At 40.9% G+C, this 14,211-nt stretch overlaps 1 protein-coding gene across 3 annotated transcripts in view; it reads left to right on the plus strand.

Moving 5' to 3' along the window:
• Window positions 1–14,211, plus strand: part of SPOCK3 (SPARC (osteonectin), cwcv and kazal like domains proteoglycan 3) — a 421,538-nt gene that overhangs the window by 158,586 nt on the left and 248,741 nt on the right. For 2 of the 3 annotated variants that reach the window (XM_030564832.1, XM_030564833.1), the window contains exons 3-4: window positions 3,723–3,731; window positions 3,829–3,874. In XM_030564832.1, the coding sequence (XP_030420692.1) occupies window positions 3,723–3,731; window positions 3,829–3,874 (55 nt within the window). The remainder of the gene's footprint in view (window positions 1–3,722; window positions 3,732–3,828; window positions 3,875–14,211) is intronic. The other variant, XM_030564834.1, reaches the window with a different exon arrangement.

A 14,211-nucleotide genomic window follows, 5' to 3' on the forward strand; every position in this document is an offset into this window, starting at 1 on the left:
TAGTGTCCCATGTTCTAGGGAAATAGTTGGATGTTAATGTTAACATACAAGTAGCTATCATAACTGCTTACAGTTGTCTGCTTTTTCAGAATAGAGCTTTTTCTTAATTATAATCATTCTAGTTTTTCAACATCTTGGTAATACAAATATTATCTGAATCTAATCAAATTACAAATTAAATGTATTATAATCAAGTGGAGATTGATAAAAATTAAATACCAGTTAGTCTACCATGTGTCATTTATTCCTTCAAGTGTAAAGCTGTGTGTAGAGAAAAAATAAAGAAATAAAAATGCCATAGTAGTATGTTTTGTGTTGCTTTTATGAGTACTTTCATCAAACATTGTTTCTGCTTTTATAATGATTACATTAGCCATACAGAATTTCAGATATACAGATTGAGGACATGTCTTCTCTTCCCATCCTGAAAAGTCAACTGTGTATAATATACATTGTATATGAATGAAAGCAATAGCAAATAAGGTAACTCCCATGTTTGTGTTTGCAGAATGCAAAGTATCTTATTTCTCACCTTTTAAAAAAATCTGACAGTCCATGTACTGTCCATAAAATGGTGTAAATATTTTAGGCATTTGGGGAAAGGAAGGAGGATTTTTTAAAACGTTTTATTTATTTATTTTTGTCAATGCTGTGTCTTATCATAGCTCACAAAATGCATCAGGTACAGAAAATAAATGATGAAGTTAATTTTTTAAATAACTTCCCTTTGAAGGCTATAGAAATAAAAGAAAGAAATAATGAAAAAAATCCATTGTGTGTGTGTGTGTTTAAAATATTATGTAAAATATATACATGTAAACACACTATATAGCCCCACAGCAGTTTTAAATCGGAAAAGACTTATTTTTAGCCCTTGGATTTTAGTATCTTATTCAGATTTTTCTTGCAATGTAACATAACCTACAACATTACTTCTGACTTCTGGAACTTTCCTAATATCCTAGGCCCTGCTCCACACAGGTGAACATATTTGACATTAATGTGGCACAGCACAAAGGCCCACCCATGTGTCTCTGATCAGAGGCTTATTGAGTAAACTGCAAGATGCAATACTAAGGATGAAATTCTGGCCTCACTGAATTCTTTGGCAAAACTCCCATTGACTTGAGTGGTCCAAGTTTTCTGTGCAAGAACTGAAGGGAAACTAAGTTGCAATCTCACCAGGCTGATATGTTACAAGTTCATCACAGAATTATGTACTTAAAGTTTGTTATATGTATTCCCCAGTTCATCTAATTCATTACATTTGAGTACTCCTTCACCTTTTATAATGAACGACATTATATAGACAGCAAAGAGTCCTGCGGCACCTTATAGACTAACAGAAGTTTTGGCGCATGAGCTTTCGTGGGTGAATACCCACTTGGTTGGATGGAACGAAGCTCATGCGCCAAAACTTCTGTTAGTCTATACGGTGCCACAGGACTCTTTGCTGCTTTTACAGATCCAGACTAACATGGCTACTCCTCTGATATTATATAGACAGAAAATAGAGAATTCACACTTTGATAAGGAGGAATACAAGCAGAAAAACAACCGTCTTTTATTGTTTCTGTTCAACTTTCATAAACTTTTCTAACATTTGTTTTATTTTCTCCCATTTTATATTGCTGTATTTTTTTGCATGACTAGAACAATGGCATGCAAACATAATGTGTATTCCACAGTGCAGAGTTTGTTAGCTTGTACAACAGTCACAACCATCAACATTCGAGTAAAGGAGTGCTTCCCACTTTAAGGTTCTGTTCTTTTTCCTTTTCCATTCCAAGGTTGGTGTGGCTCAGCATAGGATCATGAACTCAGTGTATGTATTACAAACGTATTATAAAAATGTTTTATTAATAACACCATGAATCAAAGACCTGTTATTCTACAACCACTTTTTTACAACTGTGTGAAATCAAATTTTAGAGTATTTTTTCTATTTCCTCACTTATGCAAATATATTTTCTCCCTTAAAGCTGTATTTGATAACTCTTTAACTTATCATGGACATATGGACAGTTGTATTATACTTTTTCCCTCTAATTGAGATTTCAGTATCCGTTCCTTGGTGTTTGCTAGAAGATCTCAGCCTAGAGATTTTTGGGGAAAGGCACGTCTTTATTTCTAGTGTCATGAAAAGATCTGGCCAAGTTTTTGAGTGTGAGTGTGCATGTGTGCGTGTTAAGTGGAATAGAGTTGATGGTTGGCAATTTATTCAGCGGTTAACTAATCATAGTAAATAAACTTTATGTAGATAAACAAATTTTACTGAACATCAGAATAAGAGATTATTCTAGAAAAAGCATGAGATTGAATTGAATATGCTTCTAAGATTCCGTCAGTTTTCCCAGTCTTTGTCTTGTATCTCTAGTGTCAGTGGGTACATCAAAGAATTAAGCTATTGGTATGCATTGTTGTTGTGGTTAGATGTTTGGCTGCATGTGTGTGATTCCTCTGTGTGCTGCCTGGGCAAACAGCTGGCATGGGAGACCTCAAGCGAACCGCTCAATAACCACAAGATTCGTTAAGGGGCAAAAACACTTAGCCAGGTTTGTTGTCAATGAAGCACAGTACTAGTATTCTATAGACTTTACTGGATTGCTAATACATGTGTGCCTGTAATAATGAACCAGCTCAGTGAATGGCAGAACTTTCCGTTTCTCCCTAGGCTAAACAAAAATGCTTTCTCTGAAATACATGTTTTTACCCTGATACAAGCAAGGTAGTACTGCCCCTCTAACATAGTTAATTACTGCCCCCAATGTGGCTAATTATTACCTATTACCTTGTACATGTTGATTTAATTAAAAGATTTTTATTGTGTACTGTCATCCTGACTTTACCTTTTAGGAGGGGTCAATGTGTTTCTGTTATTCTTGGAGAACATTTTTGTACTATCCTTGATATTGGGATGTTCTGGTGCCACTTAATATTGGGATGTTTGTGTGAGTTCTCTGTGACTAGCACTTCTTAGAAATGTGTATTTTTGCAATATCAGCCCTGTTCTGTCAAATTCTGTAAGCAGGTTCTGCCTCATACCAGACCTCTGATACAAGGGCTTATGTCTCAGGCTCTCTTCCTACTACAGTTGTAAATATAATTTATTACTAAACATCTTAGTCTTACAATAACGGTGTTTGAATATTAGTTTTCACTCTCATGCACATAGGCAAATACAAATATGGTATAATCAGAAGTCAGTCTTAATGGTTAGGCTAATTATTTGTAACATGGAAATGGAGTGCTTTAGTGATTGGTATGTTCTTTCCATCATTGATTAACTGTATGTTGGAGAAAAATATCTCCAAGTACAACTCCTATATAATTCTGAAATGTTTAGTTATGTTATAGACTACTTTTCTATTCATGATAACTTAAGAATTTACATTAATAATGAACTTGTCAAAAGCTAGCATATTCTGGTTTATTTGATTCAATATGCTTGTTTGTTAACATTATAGAAAAAAGATTTTAGATTCACATGACAATTACTGTAACATTTTATAATAAGCAGTAGTAAAACCTGCACATGGCTGTTACTATTTTCTTGCTTTTCATAATGGTATACAATATAGTAGAGGTACTTCTGCTTTAGTTAATGCTTGAAATGATATGTTGATTCTATTGCATGCTTGCTTTCTGTTCCAATCAAATAGTGTGTTCTGTTTTGATAACTATAACTTTTTTTATTTTTTTTTATTGCTTGCCCCTTGCAGGAAGTAGAGGTTTGTATATATATCTCCTGTATTTTGCATTCCTTTTTTGTGTGTATGCATTGATTTCTTATGTCATGTTAAATGTAGGCTGTTTTTCCCCTTCTAGGATGATTATTTCCGCACATGGAGTCCGGGTAAACCATTTGATCAAGGTAAGAAATCATCATATTAAAAATGTATTACCATTGTAAATGTTTTAAAATGTATAATATTCCTTTTTAAAAATAATAAATCTAAACTTCCATGAATTTGTGAAATCTTTTGATGTTACTATGATAGATTTAAAACAGGACCATAATGGGAAGGTTAGCCTTGCAATTACTATATCCACAATTATTGTACCAATTATTTTTTGGAAAACAAAGGGAGGGCAGTAAGTAGTATCCTATGTAAAAGGTTGTTTAACACTTCCCATTATAAAAATTGTCAAGAGTTTTTTTTTTTTATAATTATAACTTTTATAGAGGTCAAACACTTCCATGATTTGCAAAGGAACTTGAATGACGGGTCTAGAGTTAGTTAGATGCCTTAGCTGTCCTTGTAAAAATCCATTCAGATTTGACTGAGTTATAAGCAATTGAGAATCAATATTTGTAGTCTTAATTATGCTCAGTAGATCTTGCCAGTAGCTTGCTGCTGAATATTTTGAACTTTCTACCTGCACTGAGCATGCTTCACAGCATCTCTCTGCAATCATGGTGAGAAATGGAACCCTAAAGCTAACCACTGAGAGTCAGGTTTGTGAAGATTGCTGGATAAAAATGTTTGGGGAGCTATTTTGCCATTGTTCAGACTTGGGAAATCACTTTAGAAGTTATTGGCAGTTGAGCCCTCTTGATGCTTTCTGTCATCAAAGGACTCTGACAAGCTTGTCCAGTATATTGTAGTATAGAAAGCCTTTAATGTAGGGGAGTCCCTTCTTTAGTTTGCAAGAACAGTCCTTAGAGAGGCTGAGGGTGATGTGGATGTTTTTGCGGCTGCCATTCCTCCCGGTGTCCACCAGAAAGAATCTCCTTGTATAAAAGTCCTTGGTCTATAACAACAGGGATCAATTAGAAGAGCTGAGAGGCGGGTGGGTTGCTCCGTGCCGCCGCCCAAGCTTTTCTGAAGGCTGTCATCGCTTCCTGCTCAGTCTGGAACTGTTCCCTTGAGGCTGGGGTCACCAGTTCTCCTCAGACTGTGGACTTGGGCTTGGTCCCTCTGGAAGCGATGTAGGTGATGGGGTTGTTCCATTGCTGGTGAACTGCTCTCCGCTGGGCGCACTGAGGGTATTTCAGGCTCTGGCTGAGCCCTTTTGGATATGCGTCTGTTGCTTCTGCCAGTTCTGGCTCGCTGGCGCCCTCTGGCGTTGAGTTTGAAGATGTGGTTGCACTTGCTGGTGCGGTTGCTGTTCCAATTCCGGGCCTGGGACTGGAGGTGCTGTGGCTGTTCCGTGGTTGGCATGGAATCCGGGTCCACTGCCTCTGTCTGGGTCTTTGGTAACACAGACGGGGCGTCTGTGGACGGCTCAGGAACAGGAATGGGTCTGGAAGGTTGCCATGGTTTGGCTGCGTGTAACCATTCTCACTCTCTGGCCCGCTTCACCTGGTTGGCCAAGTCTTCCCCAGTAGTATGGGGATGGGATAGTTGTCATAGACTGAAAAAGTCCACATTCCTGACCAGCCTTTGTACTGGACAGGCAGTTGAGCTGTAGGCAAGTCTACAGCTTGTGACATGAAGGGGTAAATTGTCACTTGGGCCTTTGGGTTGATGAATTTGGGGTCTACGAAGGATTGGTGGATAGCTGACACTTGTGCCCCCGTGTCTCTCCAACCAGTAACCTTCTTTTCGCCCATTCTCAAATTTTCCCTTCGCTCCAAGGGTATTTGAGAGGCATCTGGGCCTGGGGATCTTTGGTGTGATGGTGGTGTAATGAACTGCACTCGGTTGGTGGTCTTTGGGCAGTTGGCCTTGATATGTCCCAGTTCATTACACTTAAAGCATCTTCCATCTGACTGGTCACTGGGTCGAGGTGAGTTACTGGAGACTGGTGAGGTGGAATAATAGGGTGTCTGTGGCTTTACTTGGGTTGTAGGTGGGGTCTTGGCTGTCCTCGGTTTGTAGGTTTATGGTCGGTGTGCCCCCTGGGGTATTCGTTCCCCTTGACAGTAGCTTTCTTGCTTTCTGCCACTTCCATCCATCTGGCTCCAATCTCCCCCACCTCGGTGAGATTTTTGGGTTTTCCATCTTGTATGTACTGTGTTATGTCCTCAGGAACACCATCCAAGAACTGCTCCATTTGTATGAGGAGGTGCAGTTCTTCCAAGATTTAACATTGTGTCCTGATATCCAGGCCTCATAATTTTTCCCAATGTAGTAGGCATGTTGGGAAATGACACATCTGGTTTCCACTTTTGGGTTCTGAAACACCGACGGGCATGATCCGGGGTTATCCCATTCTGTATCTGGCCTTGGTTTGAAAAGTTTATAGTCGTTCATGTTCTCCTTAGGCATTTCAGCTGCCACCTCTGCTAAAGGTCCACTGAGCTGTGGCCTCAAATTCTACATGTACTGGTCTTCAGGGATGCTGTACCAAGACAGGCTCTTTCAAAATTTCCAAGAAGGCCTCAGTGTCATCACCTGCCTTGTAGTTGGGAAATTTCCTGTGATTGTGGAACCATAATTGGCAAAAGGTTGTTAGGATTAGCTGGCACATGCTGCCAGCCTGCGCTAAGTCCAGTTCATGTTTTCCTCTGTTTTTCCTTCTCTTCACTTTCTTTTTGTTGTTTTTCCATGTCTCGGCGGCGGGCCACCTCTTCTTCTTCTAGTTTCTGTGGTGGGCTGCATTTTTGGCTTCTTGTTCTCTTTTTTATGGGCTGCCTGTTTGATCTGTCTTCTTTCTTTCATCTCCATCTCTTTTGTTTTATTTCTAGTTCCTGTTTTTTTTTTTCCCTCTCTCGCCTGTGCTCGGTGTCTTAGATTTGTTCTTCGGCCTCCATTTTTTTTCTTGGTAGGCATGGTCCTGTTTCTTGTGTTGGGGTGCCCTCCGTGTTTATCTTCTGAACTGCAGGTTCTCTGTTGCCTCCTGGGGTCTGCCTAGCAACAGTGCTTTTTTCCCTTTCTTCCTCTAGCTAATCTTTCAGTGTAAAGTAACCAGAAAAACCACTTTATTTGCATGTATGTTGTGCTGGTAGTTGCCTCCTAATGGGAGTGCTATTGTCTGGCAAAAGACCTGTTTGTCACAGCTTAATGGTTCCTTGCTTAATATGCAAGCCAGAAACTGCAAGAGAGAGCAGAGAAAAAAAAATTCTCTCTGGTTCCTTTTAAAACCAAACTGTTTCTCTCTGCCTAAAAGCCCTAGCAGAGAAAAAGAAAATAATATTTCTACTGGATTCTATCTTTCCCACTACATTGCACACCATGTCATAACCTATTCCCAGATTTGGACCTTAGCGTCCAAAATATGGGGGCTAGCATGAAAACCTCCAAGCTTAGTTACCAGCTTGGACCTGGTAAAGCTGCCACCACCCAAAAAATTAGAGTGTTTTGGGGCACTCTGGTCCCCACAACAACCTTCCCTGGGGACCCCAGACCCAAATTCCTTGAGTCTCACAACAAAGGGGAATAAACCATTTCCCTTCCCCCCTCCAGGTGTTCCCTCCCTGGGTTCCTGGAGAGATACACAGAAGCAAGCTCCTTGAATCTAAACAGAGGAATTCCACCCTTCCTATTTCCAGTCCTAGAAACAGAAGTACTTCCCTCTTCACCCAGAGGGAATGAAAAGTCAGGCTAGTAAATCTAAAACACACAGATTTCCCCCTGACTTCTTCCTCCCACCAATTCCCTGGGGAGCACAGACTCAATTCCCTGGAGTTCCCCACTAAAGGAAAACTCCAACAGGTCTTAAAAGAAAGCTTTATGTAAAACGAAAGAAAAATACATAAAAATGGTCTGTCTGTATTAAGGTGACAAATACAGGGTCAATTGCTTAAAAGAAATATGAATAAACAGCCTTATTCAAAATAATACAGTTTAACACATTCCAGCAACTACACACATGTAAATACAAAAGAAAACAATATAAACCTTTCTGCCTTACTATATTTGTACTTACAACTTGGAAACAGAAGATTAGAAAGCAAGAGACAGAAATCCTCTCATAGCCGAGAGAGAGAGACAGGCACAAGACAAGAACAAAGGACTCACACACAAACTTCCCTCCACCCAGATTTGAAAAAGTCTTGTTTCCTGATTGGTCCTCTGGTCAGGTGTTCCAGGTTACTCCTTTCCAGGTAAAAGAACATTAACCCTTAGCTATTTGTTTATGACAGCCCTCTTGATGCTTTCAGTCATCAAAGGACTCTGACAAGCTTGTCCAGTATATTGTAGTATAGAAAGCCTTTAAGGTAGGGAGTCCTTCTTTAGTTTGCAAGAACAGTCCTTAGAGAGGCTGAGGGTGATGTGGATGGAGAGGAGTTGTGACAATGCTTTAGTACAGTGATCAGTTTTTGATAATTTGAGTGAGATGCAGCAAACAAAACAGCCCAGCCATTAAACATTTTCTCCCCTTAAACTTCCTGTATGAAACCAAGGACTAGACAACTGCATATTCCCTTGTCCATCTAATCCAGTTCTCCAAGCATGCTAGTAGGAGAGTGAGAGTGACTGTAACTTTGCTTTTTGAATTGCTAAAACAGAGCACTTCAGAGACTGAGACTTCATTCCTGATAGCTACAATAGCATATTCACAGTGAAGAGACTTTAATGAGAGTTACACACAAGAGGTAAATAGAAAGAGAGGAGACTTAGAGGGGAAGAGATGATATGACAACATGGAGGGATATGCTTATTTTTTTAAAAAAAAAAAAGCTTCTTCCATTATATCTATTTGTGTGAGTTTAATTTCAAATGAATTTTTTGTGATAAAAATAATTTTGTAATGGAGAGTTGAAGTTGAGAGACAATCATATGAATTATTTCCTAGGTGTCTGACTGGTGGGTGCTCAGGGTCTAACTGATTGCCATTTTAGGGGTTGGGAAGGAATTTTTCTCCCAGGCAGAAAGCCTGGGATTTTTTACCTTCCTCAGTAGCACGGTGCACGGGTCACTTGCAGATTTAAACTACTGTAAATGGTGGATTCTCTATAACTTGAAGTTTTTTAAATCATGATTTAAGGTCTTAAGTAACTCAGCCAACGGTTATGAGTGTATTGCAGGAGTGGGTGGGTGAAGTTCTGTAACCACACTGCGGCCAGAAGGGACCATCATGATCATCTAAACTCTGAGTTTGTGAAGTGGGTAGGAGATGAGACAGTTGCTGTGGAATGAGGAATATAGGTGAGGAAGAGAGCTATATACAATAACCGAGGTAGAATGTGGGTAGGGGGCATTGTAAGGTGTTTCTAGGAGAAAATACATATCAGACTATTTTTATTGTATGTACTTACATACACAATAGGCATACATTGTTTAACTGATAATTACAGTAACTGTGATTTTTTTGATTAAATACCAGTAGAGATTTGATCAAACTGTTGTCTAATTGTTAAATTTCATTTCTTAATTCTAAAAAAAATCTCCCAACCATAGCAAGCTATTTTTAATATGCAGTACACATACAGTAAACTCAAGAAGGCAAACTGAATTTTGGCTGAGTAGAGGAAAACATCATTTCTAGATTCTGCAACTTTGAATGACAAGTTTCAGCTCAAGGTGATAGCATCTGATTGAAATATAAATTCCAAAAATGATTTTGCATTAGAAATACTAAAAAAAAAAAACCTTAAGTCACTAGTGAGCATCCTTATAAAAACAACTATTTGGTTTGTTTCATAATTATTTGTAGCAAACAGTGCCACCTGATTTTAACAGGTGGGAGAGTTGATTAGATCTGCAAGGTGCCAGACAGGATTAGAATGAAAGGGGCCTTCTGTCCATGAATTCTGTGCCACCCATTGGGCAGGTGAAGGGAGATGATTATGGGGAGCAAGGAGCCATTATTTTAAACCTTTGCCTGGGGTTTCTCAAGCCTCTTTCCCCCATTTTAGCTGTGCAGGTCTTTAATGGTGACTGTATTACATGCTGAAATTAGATACATATAGGGTGAAATCCTGGACTGACTAAAGTCAGTGCACTGTGCAGCAGCCTGCTTTTTAAGTGATGCTTCTGAGAGAGACTGCTTATATAAGCTCACAGTGATCTGTGCTGGCTGCCTGTTGCTTTCTGGGTGGATTTAAAGTGGTGGTTTTGACCTATAAAATACTCAATGGCTTGAGACATGTCTGCTCGAGAGACCATCTCTCCCATTGACACACCATCACAGTAGTGATAAATGAGGGCACTCGAGCTTGATCCCCTTTGATTTAAAAGACAGAGGGCTGATAATAGAATGTGTTTTCTGTGAAATGTTTTCTTTCTCATCTTTGGAAATGGCTCCCCAACTTACTCCAAATAGCCTGAGTTCATGAGACTTTAGGCATGCTGCAAGTTGTCCTTTTACTTAAGCCTTAGCGGGGGAGGAGTATGATTGGGGCTGAGATTGTCCACTGGAGAATAGGAGAGTTGGTTTTCTTTAATAAATGAATGAGTTATTGGTGGCAGTGTGCTTTAGAGAGAGAGATTGCGAGGATTGTTCTGTGAGTTTTGTTCATGTTTCATCATATTATGGTTGCCTAAGACATTTTTCAAATAGGCACATATATTGCATAATTTAGTTATTTAAATAAACTTTTCCCATTGAATTTATGAGTTTTGCAATATTTGGAGACCCAACCAGTACCTTCACTGAGTTTAATGGGCATTTATCTGAGTCCTGGATAGTCATGTTCACAAAACACATTTCCTGAATTTCCAAGCAGGCCCAACCCAAAGTACGTTCTGGGATTATCTGTCTTGCCTTGTTTGCACTATGGCAAATTTTTTGTTTCTGGAACCAGTTTTTCCTCTAAGGCAGATGAACTCTAGTAGTGGCCTAGTGTGTATCAACTTCAATTTGCTTTATTTGAAATGGGATTTAGATTAACAGCATTTTAAAAAACAATCCTGTTCCTCGACTGTCAAAAAGGAAAGGAAACTTTTTTACTTAGTTAAGTCGCGCTGTCAGTTCCCTAATTCTTTGCTATCATAAAGATCCCTAAAAGCGTGTTTTCAGAACACACTGAGGCCTGGTCTACACTAAAAAGTTAGGTCAAAGGCAGCTGCCTTAATTCAACCTGTTAATGTATGTGTCTACATGATCAGGTCCTTTACACCGACCTAAGTCCGCCTTTAATATATTGACTTCTGTAATCCCGTCTGCGAGAGGCATAGCTCTTCATTTGATTTTCTTGGGTCGACTGCAAGGCAGTGCAGACACAGACTTGTGTAATTTGACTTAATTGACCTCCAGGTGGTGTCCCACAATACTCATCTATGACCACTCTGGAGATAATTCTCAACAGTGCTGTACTGCAGCCAGAACACAGGAAAACGGCCCTCTCCCTTGGTAAACCCCCAAGAATTGTTGATTTTCCCGTTTCTATCAGCATGGGAGCATGCCAGCTTGTGCCACAGTTGATCATGGAGACTACATGCCCCAGATGCGCTCCAGCCTGGTCTGCACAGGAGGTGGTGGATTTCATTGCTGTATGAGGAGAAGAGTCTGTGCAGGCAGAGCTCCGATCCAGCAGAAAAAATGCTGACATCTATGCAACGATTGCTTGTGGAATGGAGGAGAAAGGCTACATGAGGGATATGCAGCAGTGCCCTGTGAAATAAAAGAACTTTCACCAAGCGTACCAGAAAGCAAGGGAGACAAACAGTCATTCTGGGGATGAACCCCACACATGCTGGTTCTGCAACTAGCTGCATGCGATTCTCGGGGGTGACTCCACCAGCACCCCTACAAGCAACATGGACACCTCACAGGTGTGAGAGTCTAGGGACAACAGAAAGGATGATATGGTGGTGGTGGAGGAGAATGGAGCCAGGAAATATTTTTAACGCTGGAGCCCTGTGGATCGCAGGACATCATGGCGGCCGACTGATGCCAGGGAAGGCACCTCTGGTGAGTATACAGTTACAACCAAAATCCAGTTAGCAGGCAGACATATTTGGTGGTATTGCATGTTTACTGTGAAGAAAAAGTGAGGTGCTGAGGCTCTCTGCTTACAGGAGGCTGCTCCAGCCTGGCAGAGTATGACCTCCGGAAAAGACTGTTTTTTGTGCACTGTAATAGCCTGGGAATCCTCCATGGATACCTCTAGGGAAAAAATACATAAAGGTACTCTGCAATCCTTTGTAGAAGGTTTCTGTGCAGGGCAATCTTATTTCTTCCACCATGGTAGAACACTTTCCCATGCAACTCCTGAATTAATTCTGCTGGCATCATTGCGGTACACTGCATAGCAGCATAAGGACTGGGTCTATACCTAGACACTTGCAGCATCTCCTTCCTTTCCACCTCTGTTATCCTCAGGAGACTGATATCACATAGGGTCACCTATGGGAAACAAGGGAAGTTCTCATTAGAAGTGCTCTTACAAGGGAAAAAAGGGAATGTGGACAACCCCTCCACACACACATTCCAGATCGCCAAACCACGTGATTGTTAATGTGCCTTTACTGTACTCAGCATGGGTCAGCAAGTAGTTTAAAGTGGCTGATAGGGAACTGGGGCCCCACATGAGAGATTCTGCAATTTGGGAGTGAAAACACCCCTCCTCCCTCCCCTGTTCTTAAACAGCTTCCCGTAGTGCTATGGGGACGGGCCTTTGTTTGACTAGATACCTCTGCTCCTGACATGAGCCTGCCATAAACTTCATTAAAAGTGTGGTCACCTATGACCCGGCGGGGTGGAGAGGCTACTCACCATGGCTGGAGCAGCAAAATGGCACAGTGAACGGTTATGGATTCTGACTGTTATGGCGTGCACCTAGTGTAATAAGAGTGGTGTTTGTTTTTTTTAAATGAAAATGACCTTGCTGTGGAAACATTTTATTCATGTACAATGGCTCCTTTATTTTTTTTCCCCCATGACTGATAGCTGGAAATGTGTCATTTGGTATGTCATCAATACCTGAAAGCAGACTTTCGGTGATTAGAAGGAAGAGAAAAAGAACACTGGAGAACATGTTCACCAAGAAAATGAATGCCTCTGGGACAGCTGACACAGAGCTCACAGCATGGAGGATTTCACTGTCCAAGAAGTTAGACGTGGACATGGAGAGCAGGAAAGGTTCCAATGAGCAAGAGCGTGTGGTGCAGGATGAGATGCTTCAGATTATGAGGGACCAAGCAGACATGTTGAGGCATCTGGTTGAACTTTGCAGCAACAGAAGCAGGAGGATAGAGTCCCTCTGCAGACTCTGGTGGACATCCAGCCAGTATCGTCTGGCACAGAATCACCCTCCTCCAAGCATTCCCTGAGGCATGGGTGAAAAGTCCATTATCCCTTTCGCTTAACTCGGGGAGGATACAAGGAACAGAAAGTGCCCATTCATAGATATATGATGGTCTGGAATGCGGTATTATGTTACACATCTGAAAATGTTTCTCCCATTCCAACTTTACAAGCCCTTTTCCCCAAGGTTACCTTTTTTATTCCTGTTTTCCTTCTTTACTTATGTTAAACAAAGTAAATGGATTGGAGAAATAAATGTTCTTTATTGAATAGAAGCAGTGGGCTTGGGTGGGGGTTGGCTTTACAGGGACAGTGATACAAGCCAGATGAAGGTTTGGGACAGCATAATGCAGACAAGCAGCTCACATTACTGTGACTCGTTATTGAAACGGCTTTTCAAAGCCTTGTGGATACGCATCACCCCTTGCTGTGCTCTTCTTATCACCTGGTGTCTGGCTGCTCAGAAATGGTTGCCATGCAATCTGTCTCAACTGCCCACCCTGGTGGAAAATTTCCACACTTTTTTCACAGATAGTATGGAGCACAGAGCAGGCAGCTATAACCATGGGGCTGTTCTCTTAAGGTCCAACCTTGTTAATAAACTTCCCTTGTGCCCCTTCAAATGACCAAAGGCACAATCAACCACCATTCAGCACTTGCTTAGCCTATAGTTGAACTGTTCCTTACTGCTGTCCAGAAGGCCAGTGTATGGTTTCATGAGCCATGGGAGCAAGGTGTAGGCTGGGTCTCCCAGGATAATTATAGACATCTCAATGTCATCAATGTTCATTTTGTGGTCTGGAAAGAGAGTCCCGGATTGCAGCTTTTTGAAAAGCCACAAGTTTCTAAAAATGTGTGCATCATGAATGTTTCCTGACCATCCTGCGTGGATGTCGGTGAAACTCTTCCTGTGATCCACCAGCACTTGTAACACCATTGAAAAGTATCTCTTTCAGTTTATGTACTCTTTGGCAAGATAGTCTGGTGCCAACATGGGGATATACATGCCATCTATTGCCCCACTGCAATTAGGAAACCCCATCATGGCAAAACCATCCACTATGTCCCATAAGTGTCAATTTTCCCTGGCGCCAATGGGTGCTCGTGCCCCCTGACACCACCCTTTCCCTA

This window comes from Gopherus evgoodei, chromosome 5, assembly GCF_007399415.2.
Source record: "Gopherus evgoodei ecotype Sinaloan lineage chromosome 5, rGopEvg1_v1.p, whole genome shotgun sequence".
In the NCBI taxonomy this organism is placed as follows: domain Eukaryota; kingdom Metazoa; phylum Chordata; order Testudines; family Testudinidae; genus Gopherus; species Gopherus evgoodei.